The 18,669-nt window shown below is 42.9% G+C and overlaps 1 protein-coding gene across 12 annotated transcripts in view; it reads right to left on the bottom strand.

The window, feature by feature from the left end:
* The window catches only part of KTN1 (kinectin 1), a 57,259-nt gene that overhangs the window by 29,642 nt on the left and 8,948 nt on the right, over positions 1-18,669 (bottom strand). For 10 of the 12 annotated variants that reach the window (XM_063159693.1, XM_063159697.1, XM_063159698.1 and 7 more), the window contains exons 5-19: positions 18,110-18,226; positions 13,761-13,901; positions 11,813-11,919; positions 10,362-10,494; positions 9,132-9,219; positions 8,675-8,841; positions 8,012-8,080; positions 6,021-6,058; positions 5,364-5,454; positions 5,033-5,101; positions 4,282-4,319; positions 4,075-4,165; positions 1,795-1,863; positions 718-752; positions 501-591 (exon numbers count right to left, since the gene is read on the bottom strand). In XM_063159693.1, coding sequence (XP_063015763.1) covers positions 501-591; positions 718-752; positions 1,795-1,863; positions 4,075-4,165; positions 4,282-4,319; positions 5,033-5,101; positions 5,364-5,454; positions 6,021-6,058; positions 8,012-8,080; positions 8,675-8,841; positions 9,132-9,219; positions 10,362-10,494; positions 11,813-11,919; positions 13,761-13,901; positions 18,110-18,226 — 1,344 coding nt within the window. The remainder of the gene's footprint in view (positions 1-500; positions 592-717; positions 753-1,794; positions 1,864-4,074; positions 4,166-4,281; positions 4,320-5,032; positions 5,102-5,363; positions 5,455-6,020; positions 6,059-8,011; positions 8,081-8,674; positions 8,842-9,131; positions 9,220-10,361; positions 10,495-11,812; positions 11,920-13,760; positions 13,902-18,109; positions 18,227-18,669) is intronic. The other 2 variants (XM_063159696.1, XM_063159703.1) reach the window with 1 other exon arrangement.

Here is an 18,669-nt window from a genome sequence, read left to right as displayed (position 1 = left end):
TCTCATCACTGCCTTCTTTATGAATAAACAGGAAGGAAATAACTTTATCACCATCCCAGAAATGCCACTAGTTCATAATCCACTTAACCCTTCAGATTAATTATCAATATCAGAATAATTATCAACTAAGACAAAAAACCTGGAGTTTTATAATACCAAGTCCTTACAAAACACCCTTTCCTAAAGGGAGGTTTGTTGGGGATTAAATCAAAGGTACAGCTCTAGAAATATATTCCCATTATCCCAAAGGGCTTTTTAGCAAAATCTGCCCTAGACTAAGCAGAGAGAAGCTTTATTTACTTATACTCTACTTATTTATTTATTCTACTCCACTGATGCTCATGCTTAGTCTGTCTTATAGAAAAGGTTTCAACCTCATCTTCACAGGTGTTTCCTGTTCAGAAGGAATTCACACTGAACTATGAGCACTCCAACATTCACCTTGCATAAGAGCACTTAATCTCTGTTTCCCCATGAAAAGATCATAAGAGGGATTTTACCTTCAGCTCCTCCTCCTTAGTAGCCACCTGGATGAGTCCTGCCTCAAGCAGCTCTTCAACTGTCTTGATTTTATCATCCCTCTCTCTCATGCTGAAAAAGCAAGAGTGAAAATTAGGAAAAAAGAGAATTTAACTTCGAAGGCAGTTAGCTATCAACAGTAATCTTACACCCACCAAATCTTTATTTTAGCTTCTGATTCAAAACAAAGTTTCTTACCTTTTTTCCATCTGCTCTATCAAGTCTTTGTTTGTCTATGAAGAAAAAAAAAAAGAATAGGGCCATCATTAATTGGATCAATAAAGGTTTGGGATTTAAAAAACAAATAATTGGAAAGCACCAACTTAACCAGAAGCTTGGTTACAACACTAATCCAGAAAGGAAAACAAAGTAGGGAGAGAAAGTCCTCATGGTATATGTGTCTAAAACTGATGCTGGAAAAAAATCAATCTTTCAGGGGAGAGACAGATCCAGCCCAAATGCCTTGATGGTTTTACACTGCTGGACTTGCAGCCAGCTCAGTACCTGAAAAATTTTGAGCATTTATCAGAACCACAAGCTCCACCTGAGCCTCACTCAGCAGAACATTTACAATTCCTCAACACCACCACACTGTGAGAGACCAGGTGGGAAACATAAACCAGCTTCCCAGCAGAATCACCTCAGTCCTTCAGGCAGGACACCAGGTCAGCCAGGCCAGGGGAGCAGGGGCTGCAGGTCTGGTTCTCCACCAGAGGAAAGGGAGCAGCTCCAAAAGGGAGCTCCTGACTAGCAGGAGTACAGCAGAAGTTTCCTGTCAGTCTTATTTCAGTGTTTCAGGATTTTTTGTCATTCCACAATGGTGCAAAGTCAGGGATGTTCATATGGGCTCTCCCAGAGAACATCCCAAAGGAGATGGAGCTCAACAACACAACAGCTTTGAAGCTGCAGCACCCTGTGAGCAGGTGAGCCATGGGCAAAAACACAGAGCAGGAGGCAAAAGACATCACAATGTAAAGTTTTCTACTTCCAAGGGTCAGAGTGGTTGCAGAAATAAGTTCTTGCTTGTGTTAAGCTATTTAAGTCTTCAGGAGTGGGAAAAAAAAAAAAAATCCAGATTTTGTTTGGACACTCCTGACTAGGTCTACAAGACAGTCACAACTGCCTTACTTGACCCTGCACAGAAGAGAAAATACCTAAAAAAGCATCAGGTTTTGACATCAACCAGCTCAGCCTGCAGCCAGGTTAAGAAAAAACATTGAAGAAATTAAAAGCACAGAAGATATTTGATAAAAGCTCAGCAAACACTGGTTGTACCTGCTCAGACAGGAGAGTCTGCAGCTTCTGAACTTCAGCTTGCAGAGCTGTGTTTTGATCCTTCAGAACCTGGAAGAAAATTGAGCATTTTATCAGTTCAGAACTGCAGAGCCTAAATACAGCCTTTCCATAATGGCAAAAAGGCAATTAAATAGCACAGAAGTAATTACAGAGAGTTCTTTGGAAGCTTCACGACTACAAAGAGCCCTTTCCTTCTCTGTCTTGCTTTTCTGTATTAAGGACAAAAGTATTGTCCTTATGTCCCATGAGAAATTCAGCTGTTCCCATCTTTATTTCCTGGCAGAGAATCAGACAGTACCAAATGTGAGAAGCTCAGAAAAAAACCACATTTTCCTCCTAAAGCAGCACCAGCATTGTGTCAAGATTTAATAACTGCCTCTTACAAAACCCTCATCTGGTGAAGCAAATCATCCCAGATCCCCTTTCTGAGTTCCCTTCAGCTGCCTCAGCGCACAGCAAGGACCTGGCAGTGCAGCACAGAGAGGTTTGCACAGCTCCCACACCTGGGAAGAGGTGGATGGGAAGGACAGACAGACTCTGCCTCTCCTCCTGCATTCCTGCTCCATACAATGGTCACAGCAGCCCTTAACAGACAGTGTTCTTAAATCTTCCTCTATTATTGGTTTTTTTTTTTGGTCTTTTTAAAGACTTGCTCGGTGCTTTACAAAAGTGAAAAGCATGACATGTGCTCTGCAAAACCCCCAAAATCTCACAGGGAAAACACAAGCAGGAAAGGACAGCAACAGTGAGGATTAAATGCACTGCTCTGGTTTGAACCTGGCTTTTCCCTCTTTCATGTGCCTGGGAAAAAAGCAGCACTTCCTTAGGTGGAAGCATTTAGACCAGCACTGGTCTGGTTTCTGTTTGGGATCAAAGAGAGGAGGAAGGAGAGGGCAGCAGTGCAATAATCTTCATGCTGGGAGCACACTGTGGATTTCTGCACCATCACAATGCTGATGATCTGCATTCAGCTCTCTGTTCACCTCCCAAGAGCTGCTGAAACTGCCTGCAGGTGATTTCTGCCATTCCTTTAGCACTGAACTGATTACAGCACATAACCATTCACAACACCTCTAAGGCCTTTTTCCTGGGAACAGCTACTACAGAAACCATCACACTAAAAGGATGCTCCTATTTCTTCCCACATTCATTTTCCCCTCACTACCATTTATAATGTTCCACCACACAAAGCCCTGAGAGTGGCACTAACTTGAGGCTTGCCCACTTCCCCCAGCCTGCCACCTCTTCCCACACTGGTTATGCACCTGTGACCCAGCACACAATCAACAGCTTTATTCCAAAAAATCAGCTGAAATTGTACTCTGTTTCCTATTTTATTAATTGAATAAATTTCTTCCCTCTTCTCCTCTGACAGCTTATAGAAACTACAGAGCCTTGGCAAGGGACTCTCATCAAAACCTCTTTGAAAGTGGCACTTAAATACAAAAATCAAGTTTACTGCCTGCTTCAAAGAGCTCCAGGAGACTCCAGAGGCTTCTCCTACAAAAGCATCCTGCCTCTGCCACTGCCCACTTGCTCTGTTCCTCACTAGCAAACTCACCAAGGTGACAGTGGCAGCTTCAGAGGGACTGACCTCACACCAGGAACATCAGAGGAGCAGCAGCACCCACCACAGGCTTTAGAGGAGTTCAGGGGACGGAGTCAGCACCTCTCTCTCTGTTTCTAAGAGCCCAGGTTCACAAGAAAAAGGCCAAGGTGGCAGAGGGCAAGGAGCAATGAAGCTGCTCTCTGCACACACCACCCAGACACAAGCAGCAGCTTTGCTGTGCAGACCCCAGATGTCAGAACAAAAGCTGCAGCAGCTGAGCTGCAGCCTCACGAGCAAATGTGGGAAGAGGCAGAGTTAAAATAAGCATTTTCACATCTGCCTGACAGAAAACAGAGGCTTGGCATGATCATCCAAGCAGCAAAAGCTCCAAACAAAAGCACCAAGGCCTTGAAAGGCACATTTGCAGGTGGAATGCAGGGAAATCACAACAGTTTTTACTGTCCAACCTCCTCTCACAGAACTCAAAGCCCTCTCTCTCCACAACTCAGAAACTGCATTTAACTTGTGTCATCCCACCTCTCACTCTGCTGTGACACCCCACATTGCTCCTGCCTTACAAACACAACATTGTAATTTATTTAAACACCCAAAAGTCAGTTTAATTTCACTGTTCTGCACTTGCTCCACAACCTCTGGAGACTGGAAAACTTACTGAAAACCAGCACAAAACCACCTGTTCTGTATCTTACCTTGAATTCTTCTTTTGTGTTTGAAATCTCAGCGAGTTCTTCTCGAAGCTGATCTTCAAGAGTTCTTATTTTGTCATCTTTCATGTGAATGCTGAGACAGAGCAGAACAGTTAAACACATTTCCCCATCCAAGTCTTACAAAAAGCATTACTAAAAAGAACATAAAAGACTGTTAAACATTGTTTATCAAATCCCAGAGCTATTTACCTTTTCTGCATCCTTTCCAGCTCATGTGCAGCAGCAGCCTAGATTATAAAGAGGATTAACACAGACTTAGGATACATCACATGATTCAATCAACCTTTCATTCCACAATATTAAAAAGCTAGAACAAGTCATTTGGCCTCCCAGCACATGACTGAAATCAAGAGTGAAAGGGGTAAGTTTGTCTTCATGCACTTTTACAGCACCAATCCACAAGCATGCAATTATACAAAGGGAAAACCATCTCCAAGAGATTCATTTGACAACTGGGATTATCTCTAATTAAACACTTCATTTCCACTTCTGTAATGAACAGGCCACATAACAGCAACACAGGGACAGCATTTTGTTTGGCTCTAAAAACATCTCTGTGGTGAGGCAGGGGGAGCTGTGGGATTTGGGGTTTTTTTGGGGGTATGTTTATGAATCTTGTATGCAAATTCCAGGCCTGCATATTCACAGACAGCTGTGCTCACTCCTGTCCTGCACTCTGCATGCCTGAAAATCTAAACCAACCAAGCAAAACGCTTCAGTAATTTGGATATCCAAGTACAAGACTCTGCTGGTGAAGGAGGGGGAAGAATTAGGGCTCCCAGCAGCAATAAGAACTGCAGGGAATCAGATCTGAGCCCAAGCCGGAAGCCTCACACCATTAAGGTGCTTAAGCTGAGCTTGCTTAAAGCCAACAGATCTGCATTTGTATTTATGACAGAACAGGTATTGGAAGGGAGGAAAAGCAAAACAACTGTTTCACCTGTTCATTTGTCACAGCCTGTAACTTCTGTACTTCTGATTTCAGGGAGAGGTTCATATTCTGTAAGACCTGAAGGAAGGAAAAAAATAAATGTATTTACAGTTCATACACAGTGTCTTTCACTCTCCAGAGTGAAGTTTCAGGGGATTTTTTGAAGGAATATCCTCAAGTTTCCTTATCAACAGCTTTTCCAGCACCCAGCACTGGCCTTGCCTAACAGAGCAGACCTGTAGCTGAAAAGGCTGTTTCTAGACCCAAGGACAGCAGCCTTGGGGGCTGCATTTTGTACATGCAGCCAGCTCAGCTGGCATTTGCACAGCTTTTATTGTACCTTGAGCTCTTCCTCCTTGCTGGTTAAGTTGGCACGTTCATTGCCTAATGAGTCCTCCATCTGCTTGATCTGTTTGTCCTTCTCTGCAATCCTGCACAAGGGGGAAACAGAGACAGATCAGCACAGAAGATGTGGATGGAAATGGTGCAGGAAGCATCAGGCTAAACCCAAAACACACCCTGGCCCTTCAGCCCAGCTCCTGCTCCAAATCCTGCTGACTGTACACTTTGGGTCCAAAAGCTTTTCCCTTTTAAATGCTGTCTGCCTGCCAAAAAATTTTATGAGACATTCCCTAGCTCTGAAACACAAGCAGCAGCCCGTGTCCCAGAGGGAGAAGCCTCCTGGCACAGCCCCACAGCCCAAATAACAATTCTCACGGTCACGCACATTCCTGCACAGGCAGGGACCAACAACACAGGAGATGCTGCTTGCTCTGGGGCTCAGAGCTACAGCAAAACTCCAAACCTGAGGCCAGACAGGGAAGGGAAGTCTGTAGGAAGCTGTTTCCCAGCTCCCAAGGCAGTCTCATGAGGAGTTAAAAGCAGAGACAGCAAGATCTCCTTCAGCAGTGCCTCCCCTATGCTCTGCACATGAATGAAGGGAAGGTGGCAGCAACACCTCCCAAATCCCAAAATCCCAGAGGAAATGGATGCTCACACTTTGTGAAGTTCTTCTGCCAGGACTGAAGCTGAGGTCTGCAGGAGGGAAAGACAAAAATAAAAACAAATAACTGGAAGTAAAGCAAGTCAAAGAATCCCCATCTTCACTGAGCCAGGAATAGCATTTGTCAGGTTATTTGAAACTGGCACAGGATGCTTCCAAATATTTCCTGGCTAAGGAACATTGAAGGAATACCAGCACATAGGAATGGCCCTTCCCCTCTGGCCTGGTGCAACATGAAGGGAAAAACGACCCCTAGAATTTGTCCTTCACTAGATTCAAACAAGCCACAGGCTCACCAGTACTTCCCCTCCTAGGAACTGAGTGTTTTATGGGATATTCTGCTGACAAACCACTTAAATTTAAAAAAAAAGATAAATTTTAAAAGTAAGGAAAAAAAAGGGAAAAACAGAAAAAAAGGAGAAGAAAAAAAGGAGAAGAAAAAAAAAAGGAGAAAAAAAAAGGAGAAGAAAAAAAAGGAGAAGAAAAAAAAAGAAAAAAAAGGAGAAGAAAAAAAGGAGAAGAAAAAAAGGAGAAGAAAAAAAGGAGAAGAAAAAAAGGAGAAGAAAAAAAGGAGAAGAAAAAAAGGAGAAGAGGGAGAAAAGGGAAATGAAAAAAGGGAAGAAAAAGGGGGTGGAAAAAAAAGGGGAGAAAAAAGAGGGGAAGAAAAAAAAGGGGAGGAAGGGAAAAAAGGGGAGGAAGGGAAAAAAAGAGGAAAAAAAAAAAAAAAGGGAAAAAAAAAAAAAAAAAAAGGAAAAAAGGGAAATCCTGCCCAGTGCATCAGGACTTGTGTAGTGAACAGAAACAGCACCACAAATTCAGCAAGTGGCATTTTCCCCTCTGGAAAAAGCCTGTTACCTGTCCCTAGGCTGTCACACACAACAGGGCAAGACAGACCCACCACACTGCATGTGAAGGGACCTCTGCAAACTGTAGCAGAATTTCCATGCTCACAATTCCAGACCCTTCTAACAACTAAAGGAGTTTCATCATCCCTGATATCCAGAGCAGGATGCAACCCCAATTCCCCTCTCCAAAGTGTTATTTTCACCCCCACTATGCATGGTGGAAAAACATCCCTAAATTTTCATGGCCAGCTGAGGCTACCTGGAGAAAACACACACCTCCAGCATCCTCCCTGTGTAACTCACAGCCAAAAAGTCAAATTTCCCTTGGAATTTATTTCCAAAGCCCTTAAAGGGATGAGAGGAGCAGGCCATGAAGATGCTGGAAATCTAAAATGGCTCTTCCCTCACTGCTCTCCCCACCCAGTGGGTTAAAGCACTTCAAGCAAAGCCAGATTTTCAGCCTGATGTTGAATTTAATCAAATTCCATCAAGCACATCCATGATTAAAAGAAGGAAGCATCCAACTGCATAGGAACAGCCTCCACTTGTGCCCCCAAAGCCTTTCTGAGCTGATTTCTGTGACCTTCCTCTATGTGGAGGCAACTCCAGTGATCCTGAGGCTTTACACAGTGTTTACAACAGAAATAATGTCTGTAAGAAACTAGTTAAACCAAAATTTAAAACATTAAAATAACTGAGAAAGGTATTGTGCAGGTTTGGTGGGGTTTTGGTGTGATTTTTTTTTTCTTTTCTGCTTCTGCACAGAAATCAGCATTAAAATGAACAGAGCTACCACAAGGGAAAAAGCACGATCAGGTGGTTGACAGGAGGACTGCAGAAAGACCAAAAGAACCACGAGACAGAATTGTAGACATGCAAAGCTACAGGACAAAAACCATTGAAAAAGGTACCATACCCTTTAGTTATAAATGAAAGCCATTATGGGAGGAAATAAATGGATTTTCCCCCCCAAAAAAAAGAAGCTTAAAGTTTTAAAACAGTTTAAAGAACATTAGAAAAGAGGATGCTAACAAGTCTCTGCTTTCAGCATTATATCTCATACCCAGCTACAAAAAGTCTTACTTTGAATGAAAGTTCACAAGTCATGACTACAAAAGGAAGTCTGAGAACATGCTGTACCTGGGCTGCCATTTGTGAATGAAACTTCTGAAGCTGAGCATTCAAAGCATCATTCTGCTCTATCAGCTCCTTGTAAAAGAGCACAGAAAGAAAAGCAGGCTGAGATCTGCAGCTACTCCACTTTTGCCAGGATTAGCTTTTAGCCATGATTATGTTAGTAAGAACAGTTCAGCATTTACATGTCAGACACTTTACAAAAGATGCTGGTTGTTTTTTTTTTTTTTCTCCCCACTACAACCAACCAGTTGGAGTGGAAGCACCAGAACCTGTTCTGTATCAAGGAAAAACATTCCCTGCTCCACCATGACCCATCTGGTTTCCCTGAAGCCCTCAAAGGTTATGCCCATGCTGCCTCTCACCACCCGATGCCAGGAGGAAGGAGATCACACAGAAATCAAAGGTTTGCTGCTCCCCACACCATGGATCATTTCACAGCTTCAGAAATGGGCTCAGCACCTTTTCCTGACTTGCCCCAAGTGTGAGGTGACCCCACACCTCCTCAAATCACCACACACAAGGTCTCACTCCATAAACAGAGTTTTTTCACCCTTTATTCAGTGGGGAAGCCTCACTAAAGCAGAATTTCAGAGATATTTCTGTGTTTCCACAGACACAGAGTGAAAGGGAAAACCCCAACCCCTTAAAACACTTGAGGAATACTACCTGCACCTGCATTTGCATGGAGTCCTCCTCAGTAGCTCTCTTTTGCTCAGCCTCCAATAACTGCAGCATCCTCTGCTCCAGCTGCTGTTTTGACACCATTGTATCAGTAAGTTTACTGTGCAAGCTCTGGATTTCATTGTCTTTGGCCACAAGCTTATTCTGCACATCTGTAGCAGAAATGTCAGGATTTTAATTCAGAAGTCAATATTTAACTTTGGGGGAAATAATTTTCACTGTAAATGGGGAGGCTGATTAGGAACCTCACTCCAAGGCCCAGCTCCCCCATCAGCACTCAGACTACCTGGAATCCCAAACCACTTTCCCCAGGGGTGCTGAAGCAGGGCTGGCTTCACCTGAGCTTTATTTAAGACATTTACTCAGTAATGCCCCTTTTTTTACAAATGGCAACAGCCAGTTCACTGCAGTAAGAATTGTTTGGGAATTTTGTGATACTTGCCTTGTTGTGCTGCCTCATGTTCTGCTGTTCTTTTCCTGAGATAAGCCTGGATTTCTTCCCATCTTCTCTCTGCTTCCTGCTGTTGGACCTTCACATTGAAGAAAGAGTTGATGAGAAGAATGTAATTAATTTCTTTACCTTTCATTTCTTTCTGAAGCATTCAGAGTGCATCTCCTCAGTGCTAGTCCCAAAACATATGGCAATGAAGTGAAATTGTTTCTTGTTTCCATTAGGGCACATCAGAGAGACAGAGTGCTCTGTAATCCTCCTCCTAGACTAGTTCAGCCTATTAATTTGAAAGGCAAATTGTGAACAGGATTTCATTATAGGCTCTTAACAGAATGGTTTCTGCAATATGAAAATGTAGCATCCTTGCCCTGATAGTTCAGAATTAATACCAGAAGCCAGACCAGCCAAGCATCACATAAATCTGCATTCAGTAATTAAAACATCTCAACTCTAGATACCAATTCTCCACCTGCCAGGGCAAAAGGCAGGGAGAACTTCTGGTATGTAAAATTTAATTGGAAATATTAAGGAAATCATGAGAGCTCTGGATTGACATTCTCATCTGAAAACACTTTCTCTTCTTAAAAAAAAAAATCAAAATACTTTTTCTTCCAAAGAAATAGAAAGAGATTTATCGAGAAGCCTGTCCACTTACAATTTAATTCTTTTAAAAGTATATTTATTGTATTAATTTATTTTATTAATTTATATTTTAAAATTAGGAATTAAGTTAATTTAACTCTTTAAAAAGTGTATTTATTTTTAAATACATTTAAGCAAAATGCATTCTAAAATAAATGCACTCTAAAATAAATGCATTTTAAAATAAATGCATTTTAAAATAAATGCATTTTAAAATAAATGCATTTTAAAATAAATGTAATAAATAAACGTAGCTTCAAATGAAAACCACACAAGGACAGTGGTATCTGGATGAATGGCTCTGAAGTACCAACTCCTGTTGGACTTGTGCTCTCACAGAAAGCAAAATAAAAAGCTTAACTGGTGATGTTGAAAAGATATTTACCTGGAAGGTAAGTTTCACTTCTCAGGGAGGTCTGTAATCACTCACAACCCAGTGCACTGAATAAAACCATTGAACAAAGCCCTGGGCTGGCTGAGCCCATCTGAAACAAGCAGCTCAAGCAATTCCCACCCGCCTCACATCCCAGCTCACACAAAACCCTGAGCACAGCCTGAGGCAGAGCCAACCCCCGGCACCTTGAGCTGAGCCACTGCCTGCTCTGCATTCTTCTTCTGGAGCTCCTCTTGCTGCAGTTTGCTGCTCTTCTCCCCCAGCTCATTCATCAGCCTGGCGTAGTCCTGGCGCAGCTTGTTCAGCTCTGCTGACTGCCTGCAGACAAACAGACAAACAAATAAACATTGCCACAGGTTTGCTACTCAAATGTCAACAGCAAGTCATGCATTTGCAACCAAAGGGCGGGTTTGGGGTGTTTTCCCCCTCTGAGATGGTTTTATCCTAGAAAGGGATGAGGGTCAGGTACTCCTGGCCGTGCATGGCAGCAGAACCATTGGTCCAGGTGAGCAGCACAGGTCAGCAGCCACAAGGCAGGGTCAGGAATTCAAGGTGAGCAAGGAGCCACAAGCAGCAGCTCCTGGAAGAGGTCTGCAAGCTGCCTGGCAAGATTTGGGCAGGCTGATGTCAGCTAAAGAGGCTCAGCATAAGGAAAGGTCTCACATTGAAATTCACATTCTTTTCCTATAAAGGATTATTGATCCTTTCTGGTTGAGGACTGTTCCTCCTGGACTAACTGCACACATTCCTTCAGAATATTTGTTGCCTCCTGGCCTTGACCTGACTATTAACTGATGGAGGTATCTGATGCACTTTCTCAGCTGGGAGAGAAGATGCATTTGTTCAGCCCAAGGGAAGAATTTTAAGAGGTTCCCCTTTGTGCCTAAGCAAGTAAAAAGCATTTCAATTTTATCTCAGGTTTGCTTGAATTAAAGCCTTTTCAGGATAACTATCTGCAAGATAATGGTGCTTCATTTAAATGAACAGGACACCTAAAATGAGAGCTCCACACTCTTCTCTGAGCACTTGACATTCAGTAATAAATATCAGAGAGAGGATACTGTGTCAGTTTTGTCTTCTACACACCTTAACCAGGGTGCTCAGCTTTTACCTGCACAATGCACAAAATCCTCCCTGCCAGCTCGGGGGCAGCCCAAGCCATAACTCCCAAAAGACAAATTTTGTTTTTCCAACCATTTGCAACACCAGCAAATAAATCCAAGTGCCACCCCAGCAGCATCAGTACCTGCAGGGTATTGATATGTAAGTTTAGAGCTGCTGTTCTCCCAAGAGGCCACAACCAGCACCTCTCCTAAAGCCCCAGGGGAAGGATTCACACCCTGCCAAAAACACCAGAGGTGCCTGAGCACTGCTGCACCTCTTTCTCTTAAATCCTCAGCAGCACAGCCTAAAAGCTCAGGCTTCAAGTTGAAAAAAAATGCAAATATTTGTTCTGAAAGCCTTGGCTCAATGCAAACACCACCAGCTACCTGTCCAGCCCCAAAATATTTGTGTTCCCAGCTTAACCACTAATTCAGAGACAGCCAAGGACTTGGAAACAAAAGAAGCAGAAGCCAGAACAGCTCTTCAGGGGAGGCTCAAAAGCACACAGAGCTCCAAAGAGCTGCCAACATACTTGCTCTCCATTTGATTGGTGGAAGTGCTGACAGCATCTCTCAGGATACCATTTTCCTGCTTCAGGTGGCTTATCTCTGCCTCCATCTGCTCACGGAGCTGCTGGAACTGATGGGGAAAGAAAGATCAGTTCTGGGAAAGATTAAGCTAAGGAGCAATAAAAACAAAAGAAACCAGCTTGTACAAGTAGGGAAGATATCACAATAATTTCAGTAAATAAAACTAAGTGGGTTTTTTGGGAGAGGGGGAGCTTTGTTCCTTCCTCACACACCAGTTGTTAAATTAAACTGTGCTACTGAGACCCTTGTGCTCATATCAAAGCTCAGGTTTCCTTTTATATCAGTGCATCAACCTATTTATCAGGCAAGCTTTTTTATGGTTTAAAAGGCTACATAAGTGTTACTCAGAATACCAATGGCTCAGCTACATAACCTGAGATATTTATCAATAACTGGATACCAATATATCCCTTTTCCAAAGGGAAATAAAACAAACATGCTGTGAATTATCATTAGATAATTTGTTTGCTGTTCCTTTCAACAAACAAGGAAAAGTAAAAAGAAACAAATAATACACAGATTACAGCATGCAAACTACAAAAGGCAGTCCTCATCTAATATTCTGATTTTTAGCAAGGTTCCAAAGCTAAGGCAGAAAGAAGTCCTGATAACCCAGGTTCAGACTAGTGTGAACAATGTCAAAAGACAGGATTTAAAGAAAAAAATGGACTCTGCATATGCAGAGACAGCAGAGCTGGTCTTGGAGCCCAGCTCTGAAAATCCTTGAGCACACACAACAGTGTTCCTTTATCAGTGCCAGCCTGCAGATATGGCTGACACCATTCCAGGACCCAGTTTCATCAAGTGGATGATTCATCAGTGAGCCTTTTTCACACCAGAAAAATCCAAATAAATGTTTGTGTAACAACCCAGCAGCAGGGAGCAGTCCCTTGTAGGGCACCACCTCCAGTTCTGCCCCAAACGTAACAAGCTGGGCTTTGGACATTTTTGGGGGGTTCTTTTCTTTGCCTGTTTTGTTTTTTAATGCCAAGATCCCAAGAGAAGCAGGGGCACAAACCCCACCCAGCTGGAAGCTGTGACCATTTCCAGCTCCTCTGCCATGCTGCAGCACATCAGCAGAGGGAGCAGGACCAGAGCACTGGATCTTTTCTATTTCCTTTCTCCAGCTCAGCCTGGGACAGCAGTATTTGCTGAAGTCTCCCAGTTGTGCCCACGTCTCCTTCCCCCTTCCCAGCCAGCAGCAAGGCCCTCTCCTTGTCCAGTTATCCACACAGGTTCTAAAGAAGTTTCTTCTGCTCCAAAACTGCAGAGATGCTGCTCTCCAAAGGGCCATGACAGAAGATACAAATTTCAAGTTAGGAAGTTCACATGTTGGGCTTAATGCTGTGACAGCCACACAGGACAGAATGACTAGAATGAAATATAAGCATAAGATGGGCCATTTTCCTTGGAAAAATCTAAGTTAAACTTTTAAATCTGATGAAACAAACCCTTCTGAGGTCACTCCATTATAAAGCAACTACAATAGAAAGTAACAAGGGTCTTAAAAAAATAAAAGTGGCTGCTCTGCAAATACTTCCAGCAAAGCACTCCCTCAGGCACTGATATTTCATGTGTATTATGCTATGCTGTCACTCTGTACTGTAATCTTAGGGACATTTATCTGCTGGTAAATGATCATCAGCATTAGTGGCTCCCTTAAGCTGAGTATTTCAATTAGACTTCACACTTTAATTGAGTAACATTTCAGCAGAACACCAGGAAGGAAAAGTCACCAGATCAGGGAGCAGCTGCCTGGCCAGCACTGGGCTTTGCACACCTGTGAGAACTCCCTTTGCTTCAAACCAGGAATCCACCACAAAGTTTTGCAGCAATTTCTCAGCAGTTATGCATGAGCACCAGCCCCAGGAGTTTTGGCAGAGCATTTACCTTCATCTTCATCTGCTGAGACTCCTGGTAGCTGACGTGGATCTTGCTCTGGAAGGTGCCGTGCTCCTTCTCCAGCGCGTTGATGCGCTCGCGCATCTTGGCCGTGAGCAAACCGTTCCTCTCCTTCTCTGCCACCAGCTCCTGGGAAGGGACAGCAAAAGGGAAACAAATTGTCAGCACCCAGGACATCCCTCTGGCTGTGCTGAGCAGCCAGACCCCTGCCAGGGAGCTCAGAGACCCTGGCACAGAGCCCAAACACCTGTGGGTTTGGTTATGACCCATGGAGCAAGTTACCAACCTTAGATGAAGACCTGCAAGCCATGACAAATTAAGTAGAATGACAGTGAATTTATCACAGGGTGAAAAAATAGATTTTTTGGGGGTTTTTAGAATGGGGATTCAGGGGGGAAAGATGGAGGGATCTGGGCGTATCCAGCCTTTCTCTGCCACAGACATCTTTTCCTTAAAATTCTTTTGTTAGGATTTTTCCTGCTGAAGCTGAGAAGTTTCAGCAACAAAGTGTAAACAATGGTTATCTGCTGCTGTGGAACGCAACAGGTGGATCCATGATTGGTCTCTTGTGGATGTTTGGATTTACTGACCACTCACAGCAGAGCTGTTCTCGCTTTCTGCCAGGACACAGACCTTTGTTATTCACTCTTTTCTATTCTTAGCTTAGCTTTTCCTTCTGAGAGCTTTTCCTTCTATTTCTTTTTAGCATAGTCATAATGCAATATATATAATAAAATAATAAATCAAGCCTTCTGAACATGAAGTCAACATTCTCGCCTCTCTCTTCACCTCAAAAACCCTTGTGACCACTGTCACATTTCTCCTTCTTCTTCTTGGCTTCCATCTTCTGCTGTGATATTGGCACTTACAGATTGGTTTAGAGTAGAAGCTCACTGTCTAACATAGGTGATGGATATTGGGAAGTAATTGTAAACATTGTACACGTAGGCTTTAGTACAAAAACATAACACTGCCCCGGGGGCAGAGTGCCTGGACTGTCTTACTGAATGGACCTCAGCAGGACAGGAGAAAGAATTTTATAGATAAGGAACAATAAACAACCTTGAGACTGAGAAATTAAGAGCTCTGACGCCTTCTTCAAGCACCAGGTTGTGAAAAGAGACTTTCCAACTTTTCTCAGGGTCACTCTGACCAGCGAGAGATCCTGACAAGTCACCCACTGCTGCTTTCTTAAGGCTAAGAGTCTTTTAAGATAACTAAAAGTACAATAAAAGTGTGCATCAAACTGAAGCTGTTGGAGTTCTGGACGCTGCGAATTTTAGACTCGCTGTGCTGACAGACTCTGACTCCCAGGAGAGCACTTCAATATTTGACCTGAGGCTGTGAAACAGGCTTCCAAAATTGCTTGATAACACTGGGATTATGGGTGTGGAGTTAGATTAGAAGTGTGTAATACTACAGGGTGGAAAACTTAGAGTTTAGACTTTTAAAATATAGTAATATATATAGAGCAAGATAGAAGTTTTAAGGCAGAAGCTGGTCCTTCTTCTTTACTTTATTCTTTCTTCTTTCTTTATCTTCTTCTTCCTTACTTACTTCTTTGCCCTCTTCTTCCTTCCTTCCTTCTTTTTTACCTTCTTTACCTTCTAATTTACCACCTTCTTACTCCTTCTTCTTGGGTTTGGGTGGTATTTTGCAATTGGACAAAAAAGTCTGCATTGTGGATTTGGAGTGATTAGTTATTGCATTAAAAGTGAAAATAATTTAGGTGTAATTCCTTAATTGGATAGTTTAGCCTTAAAAAACCTTTAGCAAAAGATTGTTAACCATTTTATACCTAGTTAGCGAAGAACTGTACAACTCACTACCTGTGAAACTGTAACATAAATAAGAATTAATAAACACCTAATCTGAATGCAAACTATCATCTGGAGTACCTTGAATCCCAACCTCAACAAGGGAAAAAAGAATTCAAAAACCAACATTTAATGGTGTGAGGATTGAACTCACAACCTTCCTGAAGTCAGCATCCAATCTTCATTCAGCAAATTTACAGAATCAAACCAAACTTCCAAAACCTTACACTGATCCTGTATCATCATAAATCTCACATTTATTAAAAAGTTTGCCAATTTAAACACTGATCTTGTGTTGTCTCAGAAGAGAAGGGAGCCTTATTTCTATCAAGTCTGGCCAAATCAGAGTCCTAACAACTAAAACCACAGACATCACAGAGGACACAGCTTAGACTTTCATCCCAAGTTTAGCAAAATGAAGAACAGGTAAAGCACCATGGCAAAATAGAGCACTTTAGAGCAAAATAATTGCTTTGCAGCAGGTTGCAAAGCCAACAGCTTTGCCACAGGAGATGGGGTATTAGTGCACTACAAAGGCCAGAGAAGCCCTGAATCCCACCAGCATGATGCCACATTACAGCTTTCAGATGAAAATACACATTGCTTTTTAATCTTTTATTAGCCAGTAATTCAACCCAGACACCTGAGAAATCCACAGAGCTGCTCCTCTGCAATATAAATGCACTTGCTGCAGTAAGCAAAACCATTAAGTGCAGCTTTCAGCAGCTGTCATCACACAAATAGGAATTTGTACCACCCCAGCTTCAGGTGTTTGCAGCCACACAACTCTTAACACTGCCAGGGAGTCCTGACACAATTTAAATGCTCTAAATTATTAGCCTGAATACCCTCTATCTCTTAGGAGTAATTACAGTCTTTTTCACCTTTTAGTTTAAATAAAAGCTATTCTGTCTTGTAGATCAAACTCCAAGTTTTAGGGCACTTTTGCAAATACAATATAAAGAGCCTGAAACAAATCTTTCTCCATGCTTTTTTAAACTAAGATGCAATTAAAAGAAGGGCACCAGGACACTGCAGCCTCCTGTACCCCTACATCATTCACCCACCATTCACTTGTAGCTCTCCATAACCCAGCTACCCTGCCAGGGCAGAACCAGAGATCCTGGGAAGATTAACTTTTCCCTGGTTTGTGTTTTGCCAAACACCTCTGAGTTCTGAGGTACTCAGCTCTTGCTCTCATTTACCCTCTCCATGTATTATCTTCATCAAGATCCCTGCAGGAATCACTCTGCACCTTGAAGCACCTTTAGCTTTTGACAGTGTTTTCAGAGAAACACATTAACTGGGAGATAAGAGCTTTTATCAGTCAAGCTGAGCTTTATCCCTTGTTTGTCCTGATACTTCAACATTGCAGCAACTTTGCTTTTACCCATTTTCTCCCAGCTTTTCCCTTCCCAAATTCAGATGGGAAAACCTCCCACAATGACTCCCACCTCCCTACAGCTCCTGCCTCCCCTCCACAAGCACCACTTTGCAGGTGTTTTTTCCCCAACCACATCTGCATTTCCCACACTCAGATTCCTTCATCCATTCCCTCTGCTCCTTCAGCCAGCAGATCCCTCTCTTCAATTTTATTCTGCAGTCCTGAGCCAGTTTCTTTTTTCCCCTCAAACACACCACAAGCCCCTTCTCTCTCTAGTTAGACATTGACTATCCCAAATTTCTTGATCCCAAACCTCTTAATCCCACTTGTAAACAGCTGTGCCCTGCCAAGAGCTCACACAACACCCCCCTCTCATCTCCTAACTCCTGCATTCTCTGGCCACTCTACTCCCACCTTTGGCCAACCCAGCTTTCTGTGCCCAAATTATGTCCCACGACGTGGCTTTCCTGAGACTGATGCTCATGTGCTTCCAGACCAGCCAAAACATACAAATCTTTCTCCCAGGACTCCAAAATTCTCATATCTGCCTCACTATTTGGTCTACTGTAACTGTTTTCCTCTGAAACATTAATAAAAGAGTAAATTTTCATAAAGCAGTTTTGACAGTGATGCATCAGCATCCCTCTAAGTCCAAAGCAATCAGAGCTGCACCTCCAGGGGCTAAGCAGGCAATATTCTGTATCTTCTGCACTTTCTGTATCTTCTGCACTTTCTGTATCTTCCTTCTTGAAGAAAACCAATGATTGTTGTGCCTAGAAACACACAGGCACGTGAATGCCACACTATGGACCAAATTAAAACTGTGATGCAGGAAAGACATTTCATATTTGCATCCACAGAAAGTCTCATAGTGGTGAAGGAAGTGCTTTTAAAGTAATCATTTGAAAAAAAAAACAAGCTCAGCTTACAAGTCTCAGTAAATTGAATTCTCTGGAAAAACTACTGGGAAGTAACTGCATAAATACATTGTAAAATCAAATATAGTGTCTGGTAAAGCTTTTTCAGTAAAAATAAATATCCTATCTTTTGGTTTAGCTGAGTGAGCCAGCATTTGCTGGCTGCTAGTCCTCCACACCCCTGCTCCTCTCTTCACCCATGAACACCTCAGTATTTACCTGGGAGAGCTGCTTGCACTGCTCCTTTGCCACAGCTGCCTCCTCCTTCACTGCTGTGAGCATCTTCTCCTTGTCCTGGAGCTGGTGCAGAGCTGCAGCTGTCTCAGCCTTGCTGGCCTGCAGCAGGATGACATAAAAATAACCACAAGTAGTGGCACAGCACACTAAAAGGCAGCAGAGCAAACCTGAGAGGAGGAAACACTCCCTCCTGCTCCCAAATTTTCCATCTGCACGATGCACGTGGCACCACCAGTACCCAGTTCTGCCACTAATGGATTCACCAGGCAAAGAAATGCATTTTGAAAGCATGGAAAGCAACTAAGAGGGTAAATGGGCTCTTAAGGTGCTTCCCATTGGAAAAGAACAGCCATTAAGAGAAATAATGGGAAAAGATGCAGAGATGCTGAATCAGTCAATAACTGTGGTTGGAAGGACTTCCAAGATCAGCTGGTCCAGCCCACACTCAGGGCAGGTATAATCCAACAAATGTAATTGCTTGGAATATCTCACCACAAAGGGAAAAAGAAACACTGATCTGGTGTCTCCTTCCACTTCCCACG

Source organism: Melospiza melodia, chromosome 6, assembly GCF_035770615.1.
Source record: "Melospiza melodia melodia isolate bMelMel2 chromosome 6, bMelMel2.pri, whole genome shotgun sequence".
Taxonomy (NCBI): Eukaryota; Metazoa; Chordata; class Aves; order Passeriformes; family Passerellidae; genus Melospiza; species Melospiza melodia.
Note: the sequence above shows the minus strand (reverse complement) of the source record. Positions and strands in the feature narration are given on the sequence as shown.